We start from the raw sequence: 25941 nt of genomic DNA, 5'->3' as shown, positions 1-25941 counted from the left end.
TGAATGTAACATTGGTGATGAAAAAGCATGACAGCCACGCGTACAATCATGCTTCGAATTCTATATGCAGTGCTCTAGTTCATCGCCTTATCAGCATCCACGATACTGTAGTACTTGCTACTGCTTTTAACGCGCATGCCCTTGCCGTACTTGATCATTACGAGAAATACTGCTGATGCAGCCATTCCAACGAAGGCTGCGGAGATGAAGCAGTTCTGGTAGCCTAAGTCTGTCAGCCACGGCGTAATGCTACGTTCCGTTAGCAAGTCATTCTGTAAAAGCTTTGAGAAACTCACCCGTAGCTGATTGCAAACGACATGGTGTTGCGAATCAATATAACCGTCACGATCGCATCGCCACTTATGTCGTGGTAGCTGTCGATCATGTAGTTTACGCTGATGGTGACGCCGACTGATGAAGTGAAAGCGACACAACCCATGGCAAAGACGAGTCCGAGCCAGTGTACGCCATGTGCAGCACCAACACCCCAGAGTATCAAGAATGCCGGGACCATCACCAAACAAACTGCAAATGGCCATAATCGATGTTCAGCCTCCATGACGCCGTTGTTTCGGCGCGCTAGTTTGATGGTCAACCAGTCGCTGAATCGTCCTGAGAAGAGTGCTCCGGCAATCACTCCAATGCAGCAAGACACGTAGCTGAGACCGACCATGGAAGGCTTGAAGTTGTACCCTGGGCCGCCGAGGATGATTGAGGCAGTGGCGTTCAAGACGTTGAACCAGATGAGGTAAGAACCGTAGCTGAACCCTGCGTAAAAGATGACGGGCCAGCTCAGGTACATGAGACTACGTTTTGCCCGCTCAAAGACGTTTGACCCTGGCGATGGTTGCCAGATTGACAACTTTTGCGTAAAAGTCTTTGTTGATACTCGCATATCATCGCTCGCAGTTGACTGCGAAGTCGTCGTGTCGGCCTTCTCTTGATCCACTACCTTGGATGGGTCTCTCTGCGGAGACTCAGCTGTGACGGCGACCCCCTCAATCTTTCTTGTATAGTTGGTCTCCTCCATGAATAGGAACATGAAGATCAGCGAAACAGTCAAGAAGATTGCCGGCCAGTAAAAGACCCACTGCCACCCTTGCCCTTCCGCAATGAAGCCGGAGATGATGGGAGCAAAGTAGTTGCTACCGGCCAATGAGAACGCATAGAACCCCATGTATTTCCCACGCTGATGGGTGAAGTAAACATCGGTCACGGAGATTTCGGGTAGAGCTTCCACTGGTGCGACGAAGAAGCCCATGACGATACATCGAGCTATCCACTCGCCGTTGCTTTTGACGTATGCACTTTGAATGTTAGTGTAAGGGCATTTCACTGTAGATGTAATTGCACTCACCTCCAGATACTGCATCCAATGGCACCGACGACTGATATGAGGAAAGTAAGACGTTTGCCGTATCGCAGCGCGAAAGGTTGCCAGAAGAGAAGACCCCAACCGAGGAACAGAAACATGTATCCAGTGCCCTCGTTCAGCGTTGACACAGATACGCCTGAGGCTTCCGATAGTGGTACTAAGACGGAATACACCGTCGACACGGCGATACCAGTCATCCAAGTGTATCTTCACGGCTCATTAGTCTCATATGTGGTGCGCGATAGTTGCACGTACAGGTTGGTACATATCGTCGAGGTGAGCTTGCGGCGCGGAGACCAATTGAGCGGATCATCAGGATCACTCGATGGCGCTGGGTTGAGGATAATGTCCCCATTGCCTGCATGTCGAGCTTGAATGCTATGATCCAAATCCACCAGATGCACAGTGCCTGGCACAGGGGCCGTGTCAGCGGAGTCTGCGCCAACGGTCATCGTGATAATCGACTGACAACTAGGTAGCTGTAGGCCTCAACTACTGAGGCAGTTATATTATGAATGCTGAGCTTCTGGAACTGGTTGTACCAAAAGTAGACAACAAGAGTGGGGTGGTATGCAGGTGGAACCCCAAGAACATGGGTAACCTGCGTCATTCCAGTTTGGAGCTCGTCGTGGAGCCTGCATGTTCGTTATCACATTCCCTCGTCTCCAAATCGTTGCCCTCAGGGTATACGATAGCAAGCCATGGAGATAGCCACCCATATGTCTTCCCTGGGCTGCCCATCTCCGTGTGTATCTACCGGCTTACGCAACTTAGCAGGTCCATGCGAAGAGACCAAGAGTCGAGATACCAGACACAAAGCGGGGAAACGTTCGCCTGATAGGCAGTAGAGGCGCTCCGTTTATTGGAAGATAACCGGAAAGTTGGAGTTGTTGGAGCTGGATATAGTAAGGAGTTGCTCGCTAGCTGACGCGGGACAATGTGGGATGACGCGCTAAGGGCCGTTCGTCGGCATCTATTCCGCTCCTCAACACCAACCACGCGCCTTATCGGCTTTATCGCCATACGATAATCGGCCGTCGTATACCAGCACGGAACTTTTCCGGTGACCACTTTTACATACGGGATGCCTCTCAGCGCCACGAGTGCCAGGGTATCTTGTCTTGGGCCTAGCCTCGACAATGACGATACAGGTGGAGATAAGACCGCGATGCTGGTTCATACGATTGACAACACTTGAGCACACATACGACTCCCATCTTTCAACCATCTACACTAAACCAGAATGACCAATCACCCTTCTGAGCTCGCTATAGTTCAGCCCAAGCCTGTGCCTCAAGGTACATCAGATTACGAGAAGAAGCGAGCCTCAATCCTTGAGGCATTCGCGCAAAAAGTGCCTCCGGAACTACGCTTGTCGCCAGAGCTATTTGCCAGTCCGCCGAAAGATGTCTCGGAAGTACCAGTCACCTGCGGTATACTCACATCCGCTGAGATCGAAATCACGGAAAAGTACGATGCAGTAGGCCTTGCTGAAGCCATCGCTACACGCAAGCTATCAGCGGTCGAAGTAGCCACTGCATTTTCGAAACGCGCTATCATTGCACATCAGCTGACATGCTGTTTAACCCAATGGTTCATGGAAGATGCTGTCAAAAGGGCGCAAGAGCTGGACGACTACATGCTAAAGAACGGCAGGACGATTGGCCCGCTCCACGGTGTTCCCATTAGCATCAAAGAGCACATGCCCATTGCTGGAACCTATTCATCACAAGGCTCGTTAGCGAGCGTTGTCTTCAATGAGGAGGATTGCCTGCTGGTGTCGATGTTAAGAAGTATGGGTGCGATATTCTACTGCAAAACCAATCAGCCTCAAACGATCATGCACTTGGAGTCGACATCTCACTATGGCCGCACACTGAACCCCTTCAACATCAACCTTAGTGCTGGTGGCTCATCTGGTGGCGAAGCTGCCCTAGTGGCCATGAAGGGATCAGTACTTGGCGTAGGCACAGATATCGGCGGCAGTATAAGAGGTCCTGCCGCATTTTGCGGTGTCTATGGATACAAGTCGACTTCATACATGCTACCGATGAAGGACTTCCTCGCTCATTCATTTTCGGCAGAGCTCAACGTCCTGTGTAGCACTGGTCCATTCTGTCGGAGCTTGCGCGACATGGATCTGTTCATGACGACCGTTCTGGACCAGAAACCGTACTTGCTGGATCCCAAGGTGGTTCCGCTTCCTTGGACAGGCTTCAATACCAAAAGCAAGAAGCTCTTGAGGGTTGGTATTATCGAAAACGACGGGTTCATTGACCCTCAGCCATCAGTCAAGCGCGCTATAACATGGGCTCGTGAACGTCTCTCGGATGCTCGGTACTCGGAGGTCATTCAGGTGAAGCCGTTCACGCCCTACAAGGCACAAGAAGCTTGGAAGCTGATCCGCCGTATGTACTGGCCAGGCGGTGGCAAACTAGCGAAGGAAGATGTGATGTCCACAGGCGAGCCAGTTTTACCACTGAGCGACTGGAACTGGAAAGATGTTGAGCCTCTCGGTATGCTTCATGCTGAAGAGGTTAATGAGCTTCGTGCTACCCGCGACAAATACCGGTATGAATTTGCCGACAGCTGGAATGAACAGGAAGTCGACATCGTCATTGGGCCTGCATTTGTTGGCCCGGCCTCTGCGCATGACACAGCGTTTTATTGGACATATACGAGTCTGTATAACTTTGTTGACTACCCCGGTGTGGTTGTACCTACACCCATCAAAGCAGAGGGCAAGGAAGCATATGCCGCAGGGTACAAGCCATTGAGCGATGAGTGCAGACACACCAAAGAGCTGTGGGAGAGCTCAGACTTCGAAGGAGCGCCGATCAACTTGCAAGTGAATGCAAGAAGGTATCACGATAATGACTTGTTTGGGGCGTTGAAAGTCTTGAAGGATGTTTTGGATCTGCCGTAGTAATAGGCCTGTAACTCTGAACATAGCGCGCTCCTGTACAACACACACACCTATACTGCCAGTCTCATGGATATCCCAGTGACGGCTTTTATTTGTCCTAATGGAAAGCGCACCGAACAAGCTAAAAGCGCTATATTGATAGCAAAAGTGACGACATCAAACGCGCTTGGTAGAAGCTGTGATACAGGAACAACCGAGGTGGCCGCAAGCGGATGGAAGCGTGCAGGGATGTTGCGCGGAAGGTGCTGCTCACACGTCAACACCACACCACCCACGGGCGCAATACCCACCTTCCCACCTAGACAAATCGCCCTTCTCACGATGTCGCATTCATAACACGCATCTGCGCTCTCGCCGCGCATCATGGATTACACACATATCGCAGAGCTCAGTCCAGAGCTGGCCGCGATCGAATCGAAACAGTTCCGAGCGACCGTCACGTTAATATGGCCGTATTCATCATCGACGCGACAATTTGCCTTGCTGCTCGCTGAGCCCGAACTGCGACTACGGCGCAAGAATGGACAAGTCAGGGCGCGCTTCTCTGGCGCCAGCGCGAAGGCCATTGCGACAGCAGGCGTGGGCATTGGCGATGAAGTGGTTCTGAGCCTACGAGGCGCTGATTTTGTTAAGGAAGGCGCCGTCAGCACACCAGGCAAGAGCATTGAGTGGGAGCTATCATACACACAGACAGTAGTGATCCGGGTCTATCGAAACGGCAGCGAAACAGCAAATCTCGAACTCGTCGATGCCGCGCCCACGCCTGCGATCGGATCGCCTCTCCGCCCAGCAGCCCCGATACCTGCGCGCGAATTCTCCTCCCCTGCTTTCTTCAAGCGGGCGCGCTTATCCGACGGTCCCTCCTTCCCAGCACCCTACGATCCCTTGGCCGACGAGACGGAAGACGGCCATGACCGAAAGCGACATCGGAAGTCATACGGGGACTGGAAGGCGTGGACGTACAGCGCAAGGACACCATCGCCGGAGAAAGAGGACGTGGACATGGAAGAAGAGCTCGAGTCTGTTGAAGCGTCGCCTAGTCGTGCAGGGCAACTTCCACGCACCCCCGTTTCGCCTCATCGACCAGCCGGGCCCTTGCATGTTCAGGAAGATGAAGAGACGGAGCCGAATACTCCAACAGACGAGGGTACAGAGGTCGTTGGCGAGTCTTCTACGGGGCCACCAAAGGACGCCGATTCTCACGATCTCTACACTGGGCCCGACGAACACCCACCATCAGATGCACAATATGCTTTTGGAGGCGATACCGAGATTGACACTGAAGTTAATACCGAGGAAGAAGGCAACACGCGCGATGAGCTTAATGCTACCAGCACTAGCACCACCGAGGCGGATGTCGAAGAGCAAGAAGACAGACCACTTGAGCGCGTCCAAGAACCAGCGGTTGACATAGAGGCAGTCACAGGAAAGGATAACATGACTTCGACTCATGAAGCAAGCTCCTCAGAAGTTGTAGAATCACATGTGGAAACCGAACCTGTGCCCGCCGCTGGGGCTGACAACCACGCCAACAACGAGCTTACGATTGCTATGCCTCCTCCCGCCTTCTCTTCGGCCGCCGCAGGCTTGTTGACGCCCATCGGTCGAGAGCCTGAAAGTCCAACGCTTGCGCCACAAGACGCCTCCAATCTTCCATTGCCGTCGCCGTTTCCAGGAGAGCATGAGGCTGATGCTGTGTCTTACTTTGGCGTTGCTACTACTATCGAACAGCCGGTCGAAGCCGATGCTACGGGAGACAAGGAAGAAGATCCACCAAGTGAAGCGAGCTACATCGGCGAGACGTCCTTCTTCAGCTCAATAGGCTCATCGAGAGCTTCGGTGTTCCACCCGAACCACGAGTCGGCCTTCACACCTGTACGATTCACATTCGGCATGGACGGTGCTGGCTATTCTCGCCCCATGGAGCTATCGTCGCCTCCGCCAGAAGCTCAACCAGTCGGGGAGAAAGCTGAGAACATCGACGTTTCAACCTCGCCCGCCCCTCGCGAACACGACGATGGCGATTCGGAAGCAGAAGATACATCTCAGTCACGCCTGAGCACTCCCCAGAGCGACGATACAGATGAGGCTGTTGAAGATTTGACTACTGCGAATCCAGAGATAGTTGAAGACGAAACGGCCGAGCCAGAAGTCGTAGAACTCTCCTCGGAGGACGAAGAAGAAGCCTTGAGTGAGATCGAGCCGGAATCCATGGCAGTCGAATCTATGATGCAGCCCAACACTGCTCAACCGCCTGAAGAAGACCCCAATGTCTCGGATGACATGCAATCTGTGACCGGAAGCCTAGAAGACACCCGTGGCCAAGCCCTGGACACAGGCACACAATATTCCACAGCTACGTCAGCTATCGTCGACTTAGGCTCCCCTTCAGACGACAACAGCGAGATCGACACCAGGCATGAAGAGCAGCAGCCTAGCTCTAGCCGAAGACAGTCTCCTTCTCAGGACCAGCCCTCTGCCATGGATCTTGGTAATCATAGTGAGTTTGTAAACCTGGATTTTGCGACCGCGGACGCACATGCTCTTGATACATCAGAAGAGCGAACAATTACTCACACTAAATCTCAGGAATCGGAGCCTGACGTTGTACCACACCCCACGGAGGAACCGTTTTCACCTGTCGGTGATATGCCAGAATCGAGCTTGGAGGCTACTGACGACTATTTGCAAGACGCATTTCCGATGGAACATGCATCATTCGGACAGGAACATGAGCAGATAGCTGCCTTTGAAGATGACCGTCAATCGGATGTCCACATGGAAACAATAGAAGAGGCCGCCGTATTCCAGGCAGACGAATTGAATGACCAATTAGCGCCTGTCGATACCGCCCAGACAGCTAGTGAGCCTGTGAGCCAACATTCTGACATCGGACCTGAGGATGCCCACAAGATCGAAAGCATGAGTGTTGTGCTTGAGCCACCTGCAAAAAATACCAGGTCAAAAGCAAAGGCATCAGCGCCCCTGGAGAAAGAAGATGCTGCTGTCCCTGAAGCCAACAAACGATCCAAAAGATCTGTGACTTCTCGTGCCCGTTCAGCAGTTTCACCACCCAGAACACGCACTCAGTCTGCCCTCTCTCCTTCACAAGAATCCACACAGACTTCTCCTTATAGTCTTCGTTCACAGTCGAGATTGTCGCCAATGGAAAGCTTGTCAACCAATGCTAGCATCGCTCGTCAGAGAGGCTCGCGCAGATATGCTTCGCAAAGAAGTGTAGACTCTATACCCGATATTGAAGTATCCCAAACGCAGGAGTATGACCGAATTGTTTCGAGCTTCCAGCCGTCGCAGGAGTTGGGTGCCTCACAAGGCACATATTCCGATGTCGCTTTCGTCAAAGACTCTGAAGAAGAGAGCGCACGCTCTGAGTACTCGATATCTACCGTGCATCCCTCAGACATGGAGTATATGCATCACAGCGACCCTGTCGACCGTGCCAATGCTTTTGATGATGAGAATGATGGAGGCTTGAAACCGCCGCCAGCAACTGCGCCAGATTTAGGGCCTTCAACGCAAAAGGTCAGAGGGAAAAAGAACGCGCAGCAAAGCGTGGAGATGAGGAGTAGTAGTCCTGCTCAACCCGAATCTCCGTACGTTGCACAGCTATTGGTCAGCAGTCCAGGTACGCAACGACACGTAGCGCGATCAAAGGACACGATAACTCCCAGCCCACGTAACGTACGAAGAACGAGGAGAAAAGTATATGATCTTCCAGGTGGAGGTAGCCAAGGCGTCGGTGATATTGACGCGCTCATGCGCAGCTCACCACCCGCTTCACCTAGAATCGACCAACGGACGAGACAACAGGGCAAACGGCCCATCACCCCTGTTGCAAGCCAGCAAACTGCCATGGAGTCGCAGCCCAGCATCAACGCCCAACATGAACAAAACACCCTTTTGACGCCTCAGCTCACGCAAACAACATCTGCAGGTCTGCGCTCCGTCCAAGCCGAGGCTGAGGTCGACATGGAAGTCTTGACCGCATCACCAGAGCCCAAAACAACACCGCGCCGCAAACACAGATCGGTCGACGCAGCAACTATTCCCGCATCTCCAACTTTGATCGATCCATCGTCCGACGATGCCAACACTGAGACGCCCGAGCCACCCTCTGTCGGTCTTTCCACTCCGCTAGCTTACTATACTCCTCTAAAGGACCTCGTCTACTTCCTCAACCGCTCCTCCGACTTCCACTCGGCTACCAAACCCGACATACTTGCCCTGGTCACCTCTCCTACTACGCCAAGCGAGAAGGCCAAGAAGGGTCCAAAACACTGGTTTACCAGTTTGCAGATAACGGATGCTAGCTCCTGGCCCGAGACGATAACGGTACAGATCTTCCGCGCTTATCAGAATGCACTTCCAGAGGCGCAGGTTGGCGATGTGGTCTTACTCCGCGCGTTCGCTGTCAAGTCGTTGAACCGGCATCCCATGCTTATAAGCACAGACGAGAGTGCGTGGTGTGTATGGCGCTGGGGTAAACCTGTCTGGGGAGCGAAGAGAGGTGCGTTTGGTGAATTGAGAGCAAGAGAGGAGATCAAAGGACCGGCTGTTGAGAAGGGTGCTGGGGAATGGCGCGAAGTGGAGAAGTTGAGGGGTTGGTTCACCGCGAAGATAAGCGCTGAACTGGCGGAGAAAGAGGTGGCGAGGGTTCGGACGAGGAGTAAAGACAAGGGAAAAGAGCCGGCAGGTGAAGATGCATGAGGGTTTGGGGCTTTTGCGCGGCGTTGAGGAACGTCTCGAGTGTGGCATGGTTATGTTATCGGCGCATGTATAGGATACACTGGGTGTATTACGTTCATGCTCTGGTGGACCACATTAGCAGGAGCAGCACTGCATCACTTTGCAAGTCAACAAAGTATTGAGAGATCATTCATGTGTCTCATTGGTTTCTACCATATTCCTTTTCATGCGATCGTATCTTCATAGCCCACACCTAAACCCTGAAGTCTAGAGCCAGCTTTTCGTCCAGAGCGTCTATGACTACTAGGCCAGTCCGTGGACCAGCTTTCCGTCGCAGAAGCTCGTAGCTACTAAGCTCACTCCATTCCCTCTAGTCTAAATGTATGAGGCGTCTATTTCTCGTAAACCCAGTCATGCTGGGCGGACTTCCAGCTCTGGACCTCACCCTCCTTGAACCAGAGGGCAATCTCCTTCTTGCCGTTCTCGACGCTGTCGGAGCCGTGGCAGACGTTGCGGCCAACGTCGAGGGCGAAGTCACCACGGATGGTGCCGGGGGCAGAGGCGAGGGGGTTGGTGGCACCGAGGATGGAGCGGCCGGTCTTGACGGCGTCACGGCCCTCCCAGACCATGGCGCAGACGGGGCCGGAGCCCATGTCTGGAGGGTGTTAGTGGTGGAACTGGGTATATCTCGTTCGAACTGGCCAACGTACAGGCAATTAGACCGGGGAAGAAGGGCTTGTCGCTCAAGTCGGCGTAGTGCTTCTCGAGGTGCTCCTTGGAGGGAGTGACGAGCTTGATGGCGGCGAGCTTGAAGCCGCGGTTCTCGAAGCGGGTGATGATGGGACCGATGAGGCCACGCTGTTGGGCATTTGTTAGTATGTTTGCTTTTTACATCTTGTTGAGAACCCCGCTGTCTCAGTCGTAACAGCAGAATCATTGCAACAATTGATTCACTATCAACAGCTTGAGAAGGATAAGGATCAAGATATAAGGGAAATACATACCTGAACACCGTCAGGCTTGATAGCGATGAAGCTATTCAACTGTCAGTATACCGTTCACCGCCCTTCAGCTGCCCCCTCGTCTTGGGATCAAGATGCCGAACGTACGTCTGCTCGGTAGTCATTTTGGCGATGAATTGACGTTTGAGTTTTTGTGTAAAAGTGATGTGTCTTTACGACTTGATGAGAGGAAACGAGAAGGAGAGGCGGACGTGTAGCTGGAATTTTATGAAGGGGGTGGGGTATCGACGCCCTCGTTGTTGTCTAGTGGGGTAGCTTGCATAAAATTATGCCTGATTTGTGCAAGAGAGCTGGACCCTGACCTTGGCGCTGCTTCAAAGTCCACATGGCATCTCGAGCGTCGAGGACTGGCCAGTTGATTGATTGACTGGTGATATTCCAGGCTGGCTTCTGTGTATTAGAGAGCTGCCTGTCATGATTACTTTACGGAAGCAGCCTCCCCGGTGGACGGCTGTGTTTTTGGTGTTGGCGCTGTTGGCTTGCCTGTTCGTGCCAGCTGGTATGTAGCTAAGCTCAACCCCGATATCTCCAGCCCACGATGGCCTTCTTTCCGCATACATATAAAGTTACGGGGAGGTTACTAAAAGCTTTTAGTATCGGTCAAGCACGAGAACTTCAAAACATGCAGTCAATCAGGCTTCTGCAAGCGCAACCGCCAGTTCGCCGATGACGTCTCCGCTTCGAGCTCCTGGACCTCGCCCTACGTTCTCGACCCTGCCTCGATCACGTTCAAAGATGGCCAATTAGATGCCGTCGTGCTCAAGACACTGAAGGAAGGCGAAGAGAAAGCTCGCTTGCCGCTTACCGTTACATTCCTCGAATCGGGCGTGGCACGCGTTACTCTTGACGAAGAGAAGAGGGCCAAGGGCGACATCCAACTGCGACACGACAGTCAAGCGCGGAAGGAGCGATACAACGAGGCGGCGCAATGGACTCTCGTTGGAGGGCTAGACCCGTCCAAGGGCGCTGCTTTCAACCCCGAGACGGAAGATGGCTACACCAAGGTTGTCTACGGCAAGGGCAGCAAGCACCAAGCCGTCATCCGCCATGCGCCCTTCGGCATCGAGTTCCAACGCGATGGCGAGACGCAAGTCAAGTTCAATGAGCGCGGCTACATGAACGTCGAACATTGGCGACCCAAGGTCGAGAAGCCCCAAGAGGAGAAGAAGGAGGGCGAGGAGGAAGTCAAGGAGGAAGAGAAGAAGGCTGAAATTCTAGAGGACGAAAGCACGTGGTGGGACGAGAGCTTTGGTGGCAACACAGACAGCAAGCCGAGAGGCCCTGAGGCTGTTGCGCTAGACATCACGTTCCCTGGATACGCGCACGTCTTTGGTATCCCAGAGCACGCGACAAGGCTATCTCTCAAGACCACCAGGTGCGCAGTATCCACACCGTTACACCTACTCAGCTGACAATCTCTAGGGGCGGCGACAATGCCTACACCGAGCCATACCGACTGTACAACGCCGACGTCTTCGAGTACGAGATGGACAGCCCCATGACCCTCTACGGCGCCATTCCATTCATGCAAGCCCATCGCAAGGGTTCCACCGTCGGTGTCTTTTGGCTCAACGGTGCCGAGACCTGGATCGACGTGACAAAGAAGAGGAACACTGCGAACCCGCTCGCTCTTGGTGTTGAAGGTCATACCGATACTGAGACGCATTGGATGTCTGAGAGTGGTCTGCTGGACGTCTTTGTCTTCCTCGGACCGACTCCTCAAGACCTCACTCGCCAGTATGGTGAGCTGACTGGTTACACGGCTATGCCCCAGTCCTTCGCTATCGCCTACCACCAGTGTCGATGGAACTACGTCACCGATGAGGATGTCAAGGACGTCGACCGCAGGTTCGACAAGTTCAACATCCCGTACGACGTTATCTGGCTTGACATTGAATACACACAGGAAAAAAAGTACTTCACCTGGGATCCTCTGACCTTCGCCAATCCCGAAGGCATGCAGCAGCAGCTCGACAAGCGTGACAGGAAGCTTGTTGCGATCATCGACCCTCATATCAAGAATACGAACGATTACCCGATAATCGACGAGCTGAGGAAGAAGGACCTCGCTGTCAAGAACAAGGAAGGTAAGCAGTACGAGGGTTGGTGCTGGCCTGGCTCATCCATGTGGATCGACTGCTTCAACCCGGCTGCCATCGACTGGTGGAAGGGCTTGTTCAACTATGACAAGTTCAAGGGCACTGCCCATAACACCTTTATTTGGAACGACATGAACGAGCCCTCGGTGTTCAACGGCCCGGAGACAACCATGCCCAAGGACAACTTGCATCACGGTAACTGGGAGCATCGCGATGTTCACAACATCAACGGTATGACTTTCCACAACGCGACATACCAAGCCATCACGGAGCGCAAGAAGGGCGAGGTTCGCCGTCCCTTCGTGCTAACCCGAGCTTTCTACTCTGGTAGTCAGCGTACTGCTGCCATGTGGACTGGCGATAACCAGGCTGAGTGGAGTCATCTTGAGGCTTCCATCCCCATGGTCCTCAACCAGGGTATCTCCGGCTTCCCCTTCGGTGGTGCAGATGTTGGAGGTTTCTTCGGTAACCCAAGCAAAGAACTCTTGACTCGCTGGTACCAGGCTGGTATCTACTACCCATTCTTCCGTGGCCACGCTCATATCGACACTCGTCGTCGTGAGCCATACGTCGCTGGCTCTCCATACACGGAGATCATTACTCAGGCCCTTCGTCTTCGTTACCAGCTTCTGCCTGCCTGGTACACTGCTTTCCATGAGGCTCACACAACTGGTGCGCCTATCATCCGACCCAACTTTTGGGTCCACCCTGCCGACGAGCGTGGTTTCGAAGTCGACGACCAACTCTATATTGGTTCCACTGGTCTTCTCGCCAAGCCAGTCACAAAGGAGGGTGCTGACAGTGTGTCTATCTACATCGCGGACGATCAGCCCTATTACGACTACTTTGACTTCACCACCTACAGCGGCGCTGGTCACCACACTGTACCAGCTCCTCTCGAGAAAATTCCTCTTCTCATGCAGGGCGGCCATGTCATTCCACGCCGCGACCGTCCTCGTCGTTCCTCTGGCCTCATGAAGTACGACCCCTTCACTCTAGTCATCGCTCTCGACAAAGACGGAAACGCTGCCGGCACCCTGTACGTTGACGACGGCGAGACCTTCGACTACGAAATGGGTGCCTTCATCCACCGCCGCTTCTCCTTCGACGGCACCCGCCAGATTTTCACTTCGTCCAACCTCGACTCCAACAAACGTACTGTCAAGTGCGAGAAGTATCTCAAGACGATGGAGAAGGTGCGCGTCGAGAAGATCATTATTGTCGGCGCACCCAAGGCTTGGAAGGACAAGTCTGAGGTCGTCGTCATGCAGGAGGGTGAGAAGGAGACGCAGAGGAAGAAGCCCGTGCCGCTTGAGTTCCATGCTGCTGAGGGTAAGAAGGCTGCGTATGCGGTAGTCAGGGACCCGCGGGTGTTTATTACCAGAGGGTGGAAGATCGATTTCGCGGAGAAGGGTGCCGGGCACGAGCATCATGGCCATGAACATTGAGCTCTGGTGTATCTAGATGCAGGGGAAGCACGCACTGCAATAGGGAAAGGATCGTGAAATCTGAGATGAAACGCAATCTGTATAGAATTAAGGTTACGAATACGTGTTACTCGCGCATATGAAGGCATGTTCATCAGCGTGTTTAGTTCTAGCCACTCCCTTCCGCACTGCTCGGACGCTTTCGTGACAAGGCAAATACCACGGCCTCTCGCTCTGATCGGTGCGTTCTGTACGGATAACATGCATAACGGAATATGCACCCTCATTCGCTATCCGTTCCAATCTCAAGGTCGAACACTAAGCCATGGTATCAATCGCTGGCACTTCGCTGCGTCCCTTGCCATCTGCCTTTTTCCACACGCCATGTAGAGTACCGTCAAGCCCCACATCCCATAGGAAGGTCCAATTTGGGAGGACAAACTCATCGTGTGGATAGTGATCGACGAAACTCTTCGCATCTTCTTCTGAGGCCCAGAAGGACATTGTTCCAACCCGCTGAGGGTTCACCACCCTTGTCCTGAGTTGGTCCCAAATGTCATCGGCAAGCCGAACCACACGATGTTCATCCTCATACCAGACCTGCAAGTCTTCCGGAAAGCCATAGATAATTGAAAGGCTCGCAAGATGGAGTGAGAAGATAGCCGTGACTGTGTCGAGCTGTCGGTCGGGGTTTGAGCTTTTTGTCGGTATGACGTGCAGGCGTACGTGCTGCATTTGCGCGAAAGTCTCAGGTATGTCGAGGTGGGCATCTTGGTGCTGATCCTGGAAGGTTTTGAGATAGGCTCGGAATATTTTGGCGCATTCGCTGTCCATTTCAGATCGAATCTGGCGACAGGATAGGTAGAGTCCGATGTAGGAGGAAAGAGGTGCTATGTGGGGTATAGCGATGTAACCGTATACTTGGTTGCGCAATTCGGCGGGCAGGTCAAGAAACGACGACATCTTGCACTCGGCTTTGGAAGACGCGTTTGGAGTGCTTGTGGTGGCTTGGAAGCTGTTGTTTGTTGGTACTTGGTGCTTAGTGGGTGAGTGAGTGAGGAAGTGACCTAGATATGAACAACGCGTACTAGTGCAGAAGGCGCGCTTGTGTCACCTTCACATGCGATGACATCAGCGCCAATCGCAGGTTTAGTGCAAATTTCGAAGCCGCTATCACGCACCATGGCTACTTGAATGGCTCATAGATAGAGCACATACCTTGTCTGACTCCTTGAACGCTGTTGGTCGCACGACGCTGGAGCCGTGCCGGACCTCATTGGAGAGAACATGTCGTACAGGGCAGGCACCAGACTCAGATACCAGCGCACGGAGTTTGAAACCTAGTTCAACATCAGGACGCGAAGTACTGTTCTCCTGGTACGATGCCCTCTACTGTGTTGCTCTCAAATAACTCGTTAGTGAGTACCTTATGATACAGCGTCGACTGATTCTCCGTTCTTAGCGTGTGGTGTATCATGATTGGAGGTCATAAATGACCCATTTGACTTCATGTTACCTTTGAGTCGACCACAATGAAGGCTAGAGTCAGAGAATGTCACTACCAGTAGCATCAGCACGGCCGTGACTGTAATCATTACTCAGAACGAATATAAAGTCTCTAGATGAGCTATAGGCTTGCAACAACCATCAAGCATTACTTACAGACAACGAAGCTAACAGTTATACAAACCTTTCCCTACGGTACATTTAATCCGCTCCGAGTCTACACACGTTTCGCATAAAGACGGACAATACCACCACAAGCCCTCCAACATCCATCATGGATGAAATTGCCTCAACAGCCAATGATTCGGAGCCAAAAAAGCTTTTTGAGGAGGCGGACAAAATTCAGAAAACACTCCGCAACATTCTTGTCGACTTGAAAAAGGACGTCGATGGACACTGTAAAGTCACAGTCCTGAGCCCGGCCGAGAAAATGGTAGACACTATCAAAGATACGCTCTCCACAAGCAGGGTAAAGAGACGCGAAAAGTCGATCGCAGACAAGAAGAAGGACCTCCACAAGAGACTCTTTGGAGCACTGGTCATAAGCAATGGAGCGCGGGAACCGATGTCTAAATACAAAAGCGCCATTCCCACTGAGGAAGCCAAAGCGAAACACATGAGAATTGTGCGCGATAATATCGATGCGATCAAGCGACTGGAGCTGAAGTTGGCAATGGATATGGACGTGGGAGGCTCACCATTGGAGAGTTTGTCACAAATGGCATTGGCATGGGAAATTTCAAGATCATTGGACGACCCAAACGAGCCAGGAGAACTCATGTAGTCAAGTCTGTAATGTCGCAATACTTGAGTTCGACAATAGCATCTTACCGCCTAGCGACGCTGGCGCGGTGCTATGTAAAATCAACAAGCCTATTTCCAATGGCGACGAACCTTGGAGGCTTCCTCTTTCGATTATCATGCATGCCTCTTTGTGTGTAGCAAATCCTGCGAGGTGTTGTGCTTCGTGCAGTCTCGCGCGATCCGACGATTTGGCAAACCGACGATGTGTGACGTCAAAGTGAACGAAGTCATTGGTCATTCGCTCATGACCATATTATGTCACAACCCAAACGCCAGGTGCAAGTAAAATACAGCAACAACGGTTCGCACCCTCCATTTTCCAATTCCGTACCACTTTGGGCGACCTCTACTCCCTTCCCATCTCCATCCAAAGTACAATCGCCATGCCTCAATACCACACCGCGACCGGAACGGTCTCGTATCCAGATGCGAAATCGAGCTTCCCCAAGTTTCCGCAGGTCGGGTTCGGTCGCGCGGTCGCGATCGGTATCGGAGCCGGCTTCGTAGGAGCCTTGGTGTAAGACAGTCGCCACCTAATCTTCTATCTGCAAATGCCTGACTTTCTCCAGCATGTCAGGATCGAACAAAGTCGAACAGTTCTTCACAGGTCGTCCAGACTCCTACGTACCCGCGCGAACGATGGGCAACCATATGGGTGTCTCACCAGAATTTTACCAGCGCCACACTTTCCTGTTGAATCATGCTCATCACTTCGGCATGGGCATGCTTGCTGGGCCTTTCAGAGCGGTCATGTCGTACTACGGCGTCATCGGGCCGGTAGCTGTCTTCATGCATACCGGTATTCGCATCATGCTGGATCAATTGGTGGAGACTACGGCGAATGTTTCCATGGTTCCGTGGACGTGGCCGATCAACGAGCAGGTCATTGACATATTGCATAAGGGGACATATGCGCTTGTCACTGGCTACATATGTGATAAGATGGTTAGGGGCGTTGACTGGTACAATAGCTGATTGCTTTTGTTAGTTCAGCAGTCAGTGAATCTGAAACATGCAGGGGGGCTCGGCGACTTGTTCAAGTCCCATGCTGTAAAGTTCTTCCATATCGCATCCGCAGAGGCCATGTCCTGTCGAATCCATCTTCCAAATACGGACGGCATATTGTCACATACATGATCGGTTAATTAGCAAATGTTGACCAAGAGCTCGTCGCTCCGATATGTGAGCATGTCCATCTTTTCATCCACCGCTGATAAAGCAATTCAACGTTGTCATGAAAGTGTCAAAGTCGGTGGTCACCCAGTGCAATGAGTCGAATACGATGTATCGTGATGTATTAAATTTTATGTGTTGCTTTTGATATGGAGCTTCGCAATACTAAAGCTTTCATGGCATGTTTGGATTCGGGGCTCCCTTGCTCAGTTTGAAATGGCCCGGATGCAAGTTCTGGAAGACCTGAGCGGGATCGTACTTTTTGCTCACAGATACCAGTTTCTTAACATTCGCCGCTCCGTAACTAGCGATCGGATCCATGAACTGCGACGCGTAGTTCATGTAGATGTAGTCATTGTCCACGCCTTTGGCTTTTGCCTCTGCCTTGACCTTCTTGATGATCGTAGATAGGAACTTCAAGATAGTTGCTTCATGTGCTGCGTTGGTGAACGATGCACTCATGTTCATGATGAAGATAGGGCCTTTAGCGGGCGTAAGACCAAGGGCGTTGCCACCGTTCTTCTGCATACCCTTCAGTTGACCTTCAGTGATAGCCTGAATGGAGATTGTTGGGAATGCGCCTTCAAGATCTTGTACGTCTGGGATGAGGTTGTAAAAGGTGTTGACAAGGAAGCTGAATAGCTCGCGATCGACTTTGAACGTGGCGTCCCATTGGGTTTGGAGGGAGCCAAGCGTATCGTTCGGTGAGCCACCATTCATCTTTACGGTAAGCTCGCTGAGGTAACCAATCCCCGTGTCGTCCATGACAGGCGTGAGAGCGTTGATATCATCAAAGACAGAGGCATTGGCAATGGGCTGGGCGTAATGAGTCTGAACGATCGCGATCTTGCCCATCCCTGGGTAGTTGCCAAATGATACGATCTCGGCAGCGTCGGTATCCTTCGAAGAGCCGACAGTAGCGAATTTGTAGATAGCGTCGAGGACGGCTGAGAAGTTGTTCTCTGTGAAAATGCGCTGGCCACCCCACATCTTGCCAAGAGGAAAGGCGTTGAGCTTGAAGTTAGTAACTATACCAAAATTGTTACCACCACCGCGAAGAGCCCAGTACAGATCGGCAAACTGAGTTGGGCTTGCGGTAACAACAAGACCAGACGCAGTCACAACCTCATAGCTAGCAACGTTGTCGCATGCCCACCCCAGCTTGTTCGAGAAGAACGAGATCCCGCCACCAAGAACGAGTCCTGGAACACCGACTGGAGCCATCTAAAACCATTTTAGCCTTTGTCTCCCACACATGAATTGAAGTAACCTACTCTGCCTCCAACAACACTAACACCAGACTTTTCGACACCCTTGTAAACATCGACCCAGCGAGTTCCGGCTCCAACGTTGGCATACTTCTTGTCATTCGACACTGCGACTTGATTGAAACGCTCCATCGAGACCGTGATGCCGCCATCAATACTCGACGCTCCGGCAAAAGCAGCATGGCCACCACCTTTTACGGCGAAAGGGCACTGCGTCAGGCGAGAGAGAAGAACTAGTGAGGACACTTCGATCGTGTTAGATGGCTTGAAGACACATCTTGGGTTCACAGTTCCCTGTTGAATGCTCCAATAACTGCCAGTAAAGGCGTCATACGCGGACGTCTCCTCAGACAGGAGCTTGTCGCCACCATAGATCAGCTTCAGGGAGGAACACTGGGAAGCAGTCAGTACTCTAGATTATGAGCCAAGTGTTCGGTTCAAAGCATACAGCAATAGAGCAACCGCTTGATGCAGTTCTTTCCACCAGACCAGAGAGCTCCGGAATAGCTGAGACATTGACACCGTTGGATATCAAGGCTTCTGTGATGTTGAAGTCTGCGGGTTCAAAGATTCCGCTCTGAGCTGAAACGGCTGCCACGATGGTACTAAGCGAAAGAAAGGTCTTCATCTTGGACGTTGTGCGTAAAGAATGAACGATGCTGAGCGTGATGGAGATACCAGAATGCGGTGTAGTATTAGTTCAATTTATCATTCTGTACTGGAAGATCTTCCGCGGACCACTATTGGCACATCGTGCCCAGGTGCACGCGCAGTTCATCTCGCTTGGGGTTCCATGACTGCGTTGCTGGCTGTGAATGGCTCAATACTAGGGTTGTCGCATGCGAAGCTTAGCATACGTGCGGCGGTGGCAAAGTTCGAGCTTGGGACGCGGCGGAGTAAACCTTCCTGCGGGAAGGGAGCCCTTACTGTACCTACGGCTCGCTTGCATAGATTATATTGCGGCGGCAGGCCCGACTACTTCTGCCGTATCTACCTGTGTCATTGCGCTGGCACCCATCCTACTACATACCGTGACAAGAGAGAACGGTGCAATAATCGACGAACCAACCTCTTCGGCGAGATCTGGTAGCAATATGGCGGGTGATACGGGCGGACTCACGCGGGCAGTCGGTCGGCTGGCGCACGGGTGCGGCATTTGGCGCAGGTAGGTGCACATGTGGGACCCTGAACGCCAAGCGGCGCTTGGCCGGCGAGGCGGCAGCCTGCCGTCCGAGGATGGACGACGTTGTCGGCACCACGATTCCATGCCTGTATCAGGTCACCATCTACCTAAAGGCATTATTAACGATGCATCAACTACTCAGCTCTCGGGATAGCGACTGATGAACGGCATCACTTAGCTACTTCTCTTTCCTCGCAACGATCCTGAGGTCCTTAGGTTCCCGCTTCAATGGATTCATGCCCAGGTGGTAGTGGGCCCGCACTCTACATCTGCAGTATGTGATTTTGGACGCCAGGTAGCCAATAGAATCCGCAATAGAGATCCAGCAATCTGGTTAATGAGTACCCAGACACGCCATCGCAAGTATCATCCCATCCGCCAGGACATGTTACCTTTCTGGGGGAAGTTTTTCTCGCTTCCTTCATGCATTAAGCGCAAAATGAAAGGCCACCACCGGTCGGAAGCCCTACACAGATACGCGGTACAATACTCATCACATACGCTCAATACGGTCGCTCTCAGGGCCCACACGGGGACAATGCAACAAGCCGCAGCAATCTCTTCTACCAGCCTAATTCGGCCTACCCTCCCGGTGTTAGCCTAAGGAAACTCATGTTTATGAGCCTGGAATCCTGCGTTCTAGATCGCATCGTATTTTCGGTTACATACGACGTAGGATGCTTGGGACGGCAAGCCCAAACATGGACAGGGTTTGTCTGTGACACTCAGCATCCTTGAGGAAGGAGTCCACTTGTCAGTTTGGGTCAACGTACATCATCAGGTACCATTGATACCTCATGCTGGCTGTCCCAGGGACCTGGGAACCACGCCGCAGAGCCTTCCAAGTCTACCAAGAACCCCCGACATTTGTATTTCGACTCGAACGATGCTTTCCAGGACCTGTAAATCCGTTTGGTTATCGATTTCTCATCAACTCGAATGTCCGCACCCTCAAAGACACCTATCACGAGGGACGAGCTGGTGCGTGCAAACGCCGCCATGCTCGTCCTGACATCAACGATTGTGTTCTCTCGCATCACACTCCAAGTTTTGAAACGTCGATCATTCGACCTCTCGGACTTCTTCATCTACTTTGCTTTCGCTTTATTCGTCTCAATGTGGACATGCTATCTGATGGCAGTTTGGCCTATGTTCCGGGTGTTCGCAGTCCTGGGAGGCCTGGCCGAACCCTACGCGACAATCATAGAAGATACCGCGGCTATGATAAGATTCATTGTAGCAGGCCAGATGTGCTTCTACACACTTCTTCTTTCGGTTAAGATGTCTTTGTTGACACTCTACCGTAAATTGCTGACCGGTCTTCCTGGTGTATACAAGAAGATATGGTGGGCTATCGTCTCGTTTTGTATGATCGTAAGTCATTCTTCTCACATTGGTCTCGTGCCCAAGATGCAAAGGCTTACTTCCGAAAGTCATGGATTGGCAGTGTTTTCAGCAGCATTTTTACGTGCGACAATCTGAAGACCAAATATGCGCAAGGCAGATGCGTTGGCACCCCAAACGAGAACGACAGAATCATTTTCAGTCTTTATTTTGCATACTCGGTAGACGTCGCTACCGACTTCGCGAGTATGTTGAATGAGCCTCGAGCATTACACTAAGCGATACTGATCGGCGACAGTAATGTTTCTACCAATCCGACTGACTTGGAATCTCCAACTACCACGTAAGCAGAAGATTGGCGTCTTCGTGCTGTTTGGTAGCGGCTTCATATGTATCGCTTTCGCCACGCTTCGTGTTGTACAACTCGGAGTCGACGGTCGTGGCAGAGCGACTACACCTGAGCCTAAGTGGTTGTTGCTTTGGACTGTTGTAGAGTGTGCTATGGGTATGCTCTGTTTGGAGGCCTGGAAAATGTAATCTGTACTAACAATATCTCTAGCTGTCATCATCGGATGTTCACCCGCCTTCGCGATACTGGTTCGCAAACGCTCGAACGCGTCGAAGCCGTCCTATAACGCGCAAGGCTATGTCAAACAAGCGTCCGACAATATAAGAATGAAGAGTATAGTCAGCTCATCGATACGACCGCAAGGCGATAATCGAGATCTCTTTTGGGTTGATGCGTATAGCAGCCAGGAGGAACTTGCGAAGAATGCCGGGCGTATCGTGGTTAAGACTACTGTTCATCAAGACGATGAGATCTCAAGTCACGATTCCAAACGTAACAGTACCGGTGGATCATGGGCCGTTGAATCGCCCACCGGGAGTAAAAATGTTACTTGTAGCACGGCTCGCCATTAAAAGGCAATAGAGGTACAACTAGCATGCCGTTCAAAACCTCCACGCCCTATTCTGACCGTGATCTCTGTGAAACATGCCCACAATTACACAAAACGCTCAAAACCGCAGGAAGCCATGTCTGAACTACGCTAGTACAACTATAGAAAATACGCAACTAATCACACGGCCATGATCGACTCGCCACCGTCTTCCGTTATCCTTTTCCGAATGTTGATCTTAAGCAGTTGGCCCGTAGCCTTTTCTAAACTTCCGTCGTCATTCTTCGCGAGTACAGTGCTCGGACAGTACACAAGCGCTTCTCCGGTTTCCAATCCCTCGATCCGCTGCATGAGAGCCTTGTCGTCGTTGCTGTCAAGGGCGCTGACATGTCTCTTGAGTGCGGCATACCAGGTAGGGCTCGTAAAGCGATGAATGACGGTCATGTTGCAAAGCGCAATAAGATCTGTGGACGCGGTCGGTTCTTGAGTAGAAATGATCATACGGGTACCCAAGTGCCGCTGGAAGCGGATCGTGTGGTCGAGACTGTCTGCGAGAAATTTGGATCCTGGACTATCGGACATGTACTAGCATTGTGTTAGCAAAAGCTTGTTGAACGAGGACCAGAATACTATACCTTGTGCGCTTCGTCCAACACTACCATCTTACTCTTGACAGGAGATTCCAGAAAGCGGTCCAAGCCCAGCTTGAAGAGAACACAGGCTGTGCTCGATGACATGAAAGCATCGGACAGATCCATGATAATCATCTCGCCTGGAAGAAACTCTGGCTCCGCCGCCTTGCCGTCCAGATCGAGGAAGGACTCAAGCATCGCTAAACGTTGTTTCAAGGCTTGCGATTGTGCATCGTTTAGATCTATCCGCTTAACTTCTTTGGTGAACAACTTGTAGTCGAGTCGTCCATCTTTGCTCGCGGATGACATTTTCATGAGTACCATTTCGACCTGGCCCATGTAGAGTGGGGGGCTCTTATCTCCAATACCCATCAGTGCACGCAAACCGGTGATGTCGAGAGCCCGGGCGTTGAGTCTGAATGGAATCACGCGGATGTTACGAGAGGGATCCTCGTAACAGCTTCTGATCGCTCCATTGTGTGCGGAAACCAACACAGTGATTCTTCGTACGTTTTGGCCAGGATATTCGGGCTGCGCACGAGCCAGATGCACAGCTTCACTGACGCTGAAACCTGCTCCGCCAGTGCTCCAACTTCCATAGCTGAAGACTAATGCAGAAGCAGGCGCTTCCAAACGGCCGAGGTTCTTGGATGGAATCAAAGCATTTTCGAGCAAGCAAGCTGTAGTATGACTCTTACCACTTCCTTGAACACCGCATATGAATGCGGACAAAGGCACATTGGTGTTGTAGAACAGCTTAACGCCCTGTCCCGCTTCGTCCCGGTGATTACCGATGAAGCCGAATTGCGGGACCAAGTCTTTCACGTGCTGAGCGACCACAGGGGCCGATAGCAACGGCGCGTGCTTGATATCTCTCATAACACCTTCAATAGTCGCATCAGCGTTATCGGATTGGAACTTGTTCGGAACGAGACTGTCCATAAGACTGAGATCCAACTCAAAATCCTGTCGATCACTTTTCGCGGGTAGCGGTAATGAGCGGGATGGCTGAGCCATGCGAACTCCTTGGCCGGATGCTGAGACTGGGCAATTACTCCCTGCAGTACCATTCTTTGGGACTGAAGACGCTGTCTTAGGGAGGGCTTGTGAAGGCAATGAAGATGCAGGCCCCGATGATTTTGGTACAGTTGCCGAAACCTGCGATGCTGGTGTTTGTATTGTGGGGGCCTTTGCTGATGTGCGGGATATAGAGGATGAGGAGACCGGCAATTGCGTCGCTGGCGCTTGCGATGCAGTATTTCCAGATGTTGTGAGTGTTGCTGGTTTTCTTCTGGCCGGTAAAGCTGCAATCGGTCGTGAGTTCGGGCCCGGAACGCCCTGTAATGGAGCGTGGCGAATCTGGGGCTTATCCTCTTCGGCGACAGTTGCTGAGGGCTGATCTTGCGCAGGTTTAGGGAGAACCAATTCGCTAGATGCAGCGAGTGTATTTGTAGGCCTAGCATGTGACGATGATGCTGAAGGGTAGGGAGGTGGTGACGGCTTCGGTGCAGCATCATGCGCTGATGACTCTGACCTGGTGGCGTCCGGATTTGTATGTTCCTTCAATGAAAATTCACGTTTCGTTGCGGTCGAGCTTGGTTTCGAGAGCTCGAAAGGCGGAGTGAATGTGAAATCGTAGTTTCCGGATACAAATAACTTATCAGATGCCCCAAACCCACCTGGGGGAAGAGTCAACGGTGGAAGCTGCGACGAAGCTGCCTTCTGTGCTCTTTCTGGTGAGACGATAGACAGCGATGCCTCATTCTGAGAGTTTGACTTCGAACTCGATACTGATGTGCTAAGAACGCTCCCCATGTTGGATTCAGTGATAAGGCTTTGCGCAACTGTTGCTTCGTCATCCCCTTGAGCAGAGACGAAATCTGATTCGCTATGTTCCGAGTCATTTGACGATGAGCCTGATGAGGAGGCATTGGAGCTACCATCCGCTGGTGGAGTAATTAAGCCTGAAATCTGCTCATCGTTTTGCGCGGCTGTCGGTGGCTGTGCGCACGGCTTTGAGCGTCTCTCAATATTTATCTTCTCGATACTACTCATGTGTTAGCCTGATCACCACCTAGACCAATTTTAGAAACATACTTCAACACGGCCAAATTCGTAGACGTGGAATCAAAGTCTGGTCTCATTCGCTGCAACTTCTCGATGACAGCGTTACGATCGTGAAAACGGCCTGTAGAATCGAGCGGTGCATCCGAGCAAAGCTCCTGTCACTGTTAACAACCTGCAAAAAGAAAAGCACATTCGGTAGACTAACATTGCAGAACTCCTCGCTCAAGCTAGGTCGCTGTTAATTATGTTGACTTAAAGTGATGATACTGTGCTAGACGCAACTTACTCTATAGGCTCGGCTCCAATTCCGCACACGGTCACTGGGTATCCTGTCTCTGTTCTCTTCGTGCGGCCGCCGACATCCGCATTATTGAACGAAGAAGACGTTGACGAAAACATGACTTTATCGTTGCAAGGGTGCTTTTCGACGTCGCTTTGCAGGAGATTTACAACTTTGCTCGAGCATTCAGTGTTGGGGTGGAGAGCGGGGATGAAGCCGTTATGTCAGTAATGTCCTGCACGAGCGCACGCTGAACCAGATGTGAATGTGGGACCGCCCTCGTGTGAAGCAGGTACGGCAAAGAAATAAGTGTCGCGTTCCCGAGGTGACGGTTATCGATTAGCCCCTGGCGCTACCAGAAACCCTGCAATGCACCCCATCCATGAATGTATAGAGAACAATCTCATCAACACTCATTCCTCCTTGCTCTAACAGACGAGCCTCCTGCCTAGCTGTCATTTCACATGATCTCTCCAAATTCTAGCACCGTTTGCGTTTCACCTAGGGATACCTTACGTAGGGATACCGGGTGACCGGCGAGCTATCGCTGTCGATGACGTCATACGAACGCGAGCCTGACGCGTCAAAGAATGCAGGTGTACAGCTGCCAAACCAACACCCGTAGGAACTTCCTGCGCATTCGCTACTCTGCACTCATTCGGGTTTCAATGAAAGTACCGCCGAGACGTGGAAACTTCTAGTCGACGAACGGCAAATCATGTTCGGTCCTTCTCGCAACACCGTAGGCACAGACCCATTCCCGACTATTCAGCTTCATTAACCATGTCATCAAGCATACCGACTCTGCTACATGAACTATTTCGGCCTTGACAGATGCTCCTATCAAAAGTCTGTTCTACTTCAGATCATCTTCGGTCAAATCATGAAGACAAAACCTGGGCTTCCGACGCCGGATCATGCGCAGAGGCCCTTCCTATGGCTTCCCAGTGTCGCTCCGAAGACAGAGTGCACTCATACCGTCTCTCTTTCGTACGTGATTTGAAGCTGTCGCTCTTGCTCTAGCCATAATGCCCAATGCTTCACGATGCACACGTTCGTCAGCGCCTTATCCCACCAATCCATCTCATGTTGATAGTTGCAACCACCTTCCGACTTGTAATCCGATAGTTGGGCTTAGGGAAAAGTACCTTACGACAGATGCAGCATAGATGGCTATTTTCCCTTGCAGCATGGATCCATTGCTCCAAGTGAGCGCGACAATAGCTGTG

At 51.9% G+C, this 25941-nt stretch overlaps 10 protein-coding genes across 10 annotated transcripts; 5 read left to right on the top strand and 5 right to left on the bottom strand.

Moving 5' to 3' along the window:
• Nucleotides 1-74: 74 nt before the first annotated feature.
• Nucleotides 75-1827, bottom strand: J4E79_001021 (uncharacterized protein; the record flags this gene model as incomplete). The annotated part of the gene is made up of 4 exons (XM_049349932.1): nt 75-249; nt 297-1307; nt 1358-1582; nt 1631-1827. The coding sequence occupies 4 exons, from the start codon at nt 1825-1827 to the stop codon at nt 75-77; spliced, it is 1608 nt and encodes a 535-aa protein (XP_049215091.1).
• A 791-nt stretch (nt 1828-2618) lies between these two features.
• J4E79_001020 (uncharacterized protein) lies at nt 2619-4301 on the top strand (the record flags this gene model as incomplete). Its single annotated transcript, XM_049349931.1, has 1 exon — nt 2619-4301. One exon carries the CDS (start codon nt 2619-2621, stop codon nt 4299-4301), a length of 1683 nt encoding a protein of 560 aa, XP_049215090.1.
• Nucleotides 4302-4664: 363 nt separating this feature from the next.
• Nucleotides 4665-9029, top strand: J4E79_001019 (uncharacterized protein; the record flags this gene model as incomplete). Its single annotated transcript, XM_049349930.1, has 1 exon — nt 4665-9029. One exon carries the CDS (start codon nt 4665-4667, stop codon nt 9027-9029), a length of 4365 nt encoding a protein of 1454 aa, XP_049215089.1.
• A 371-nt stretch (nt 9030-9400) lies between these two features.
• NDK1 (nucleoside diphosphate kinase) lies at nt 9401-10134 on the bottom strand (the record flags this gene model as incomplete). Its single annotated transcript, XM_049349929.1, has 4 exons — nt 9401-9663; nt 9719-9866; nt 10013-10043; nt 10064-10134. 4 exons carry the CDS (start codon nt 10132-10134, stop codon nt 9401-9403), a joined length of 513 nt encoding a protein of 170 aa, XP_049215088.1.
• Nucleotides 10135-10444: 310 nt separating this feature from the next.
• Nucleotides 10445-13577, top strand: J4E79_001017 (uncharacterized protein; the record flags this gene model as incomplete). Its single annotated transcript, XM_049349928.1, has 3 exons — nt 10445-10529; nt 10625-11405; nt 11453-13577. 3 exons carry the CDS (start codon nt 10445-10447, stop codon nt 13575-13577), a joined length of 2991 nt encoding a protein of 996 aa, XP_049215087.1.
• Nucleotides 13578-13874: 297 nt separating this feature from the next.
• Nucleotides 13875-14519, bottom strand: J4E79_001016 (uncharacterized protein; the record flags this gene model as incomplete). The annotated part of the gene is made up of 1 exon (XM_049349927.1): nt 13875-14519. The coding sequence occupies one exon, from the start codon at nt 14517-14519 to the stop codon at nt 13875-13877; it is 645 nt and encodes a 214-aa protein (XP_049215086.1).
• An 817-nt stretch (nt 14520-15336) lies between these two features.
• J4E79_001015 (uncharacterized protein) lies at nt 15337-15846 on the top strand (the record flags this gene model as incomplete). The annotated part of the gene is made up of 1 exon (XM_049349926.1): nt 15337-15846. The coding sequence occupies one exon, from the start codon at nt 15337-15339 to the stop codon at nt 15844-15846; it is 510 nt and encodes a 169-aa protein (XP_049215085.1).
• A 403-nt stretch (nt 15847-16249) lies between these two features.
• On the top strand, nt 16250-16841 carry J4E79_001014 (uncharacterized protein; the record flags this gene model as incomplete). The annotated part of the gene is made up of 2 exons (XM_049349925.1): nt 16250-16383; nt 16436-16841. The coding sequence occupies 2 exons, from the start codon at nt 16250-16252 to the stop codon at nt 16839-16841; spliced, it is 540 nt and encodes a 179-aa protein (XP_049215084.1).
• A 372-nt stretch (nt 16842-17213) lies between these two features.
• Nucleotides 17214-18935, bottom strand: J4E79_001013 (uncharacterized protein; the record flags this gene model as incomplete). Its single annotated transcript, XM_049349924.1, has 3 exons — nt 17214-18263; nt 18314-18700; nt 18756-18935. 3 exons carry the CDS (start codon nt 18933-18935, stop codon nt 17214-17216), a joined length of 1617 nt encoding a protein of 538 aa, XP_049215083.1.
• Nucleotides 18936-21913: 2978 nt separating this feature from the next.
• Nucleotides 21914-23382, bottom strand: J4E79_001012 (uncharacterized protein; the record flags this gene model as incomplete). The annotated part of the gene is made up of 2 exons (XM_049349923.1): nt 21914-22318; nt 22369-23382. 2 exons carry the CDS (start codon nt 23380-23382, stop codon nt 21914-21916), a joined length of 1419 nt encoding a protein of 472 aa, XP_049215082.1.
• Nucleotides 23383-25941: the final 2559 nt, after the last annotated feature.

Source organism: Alternaria viburni (assembly GCF_023758015.1).
Source record: "Alternaria viburni strain BMP 2772 chromosome Unknown scaffold_2, whole genome shotgun sequence".
Taxonomy (NCBI): domain Eukaryota; kingdom Fungi; phylum Ascomycota; class Dothideomycetes; order Pleosporales; family Pleosporaceae; genus Alternaria; species Alternaria viburni.
Note: the sequence above shows the minus strand (reverse complement) of the source record. Positions and strands in the feature narration are given on the sequence as shown.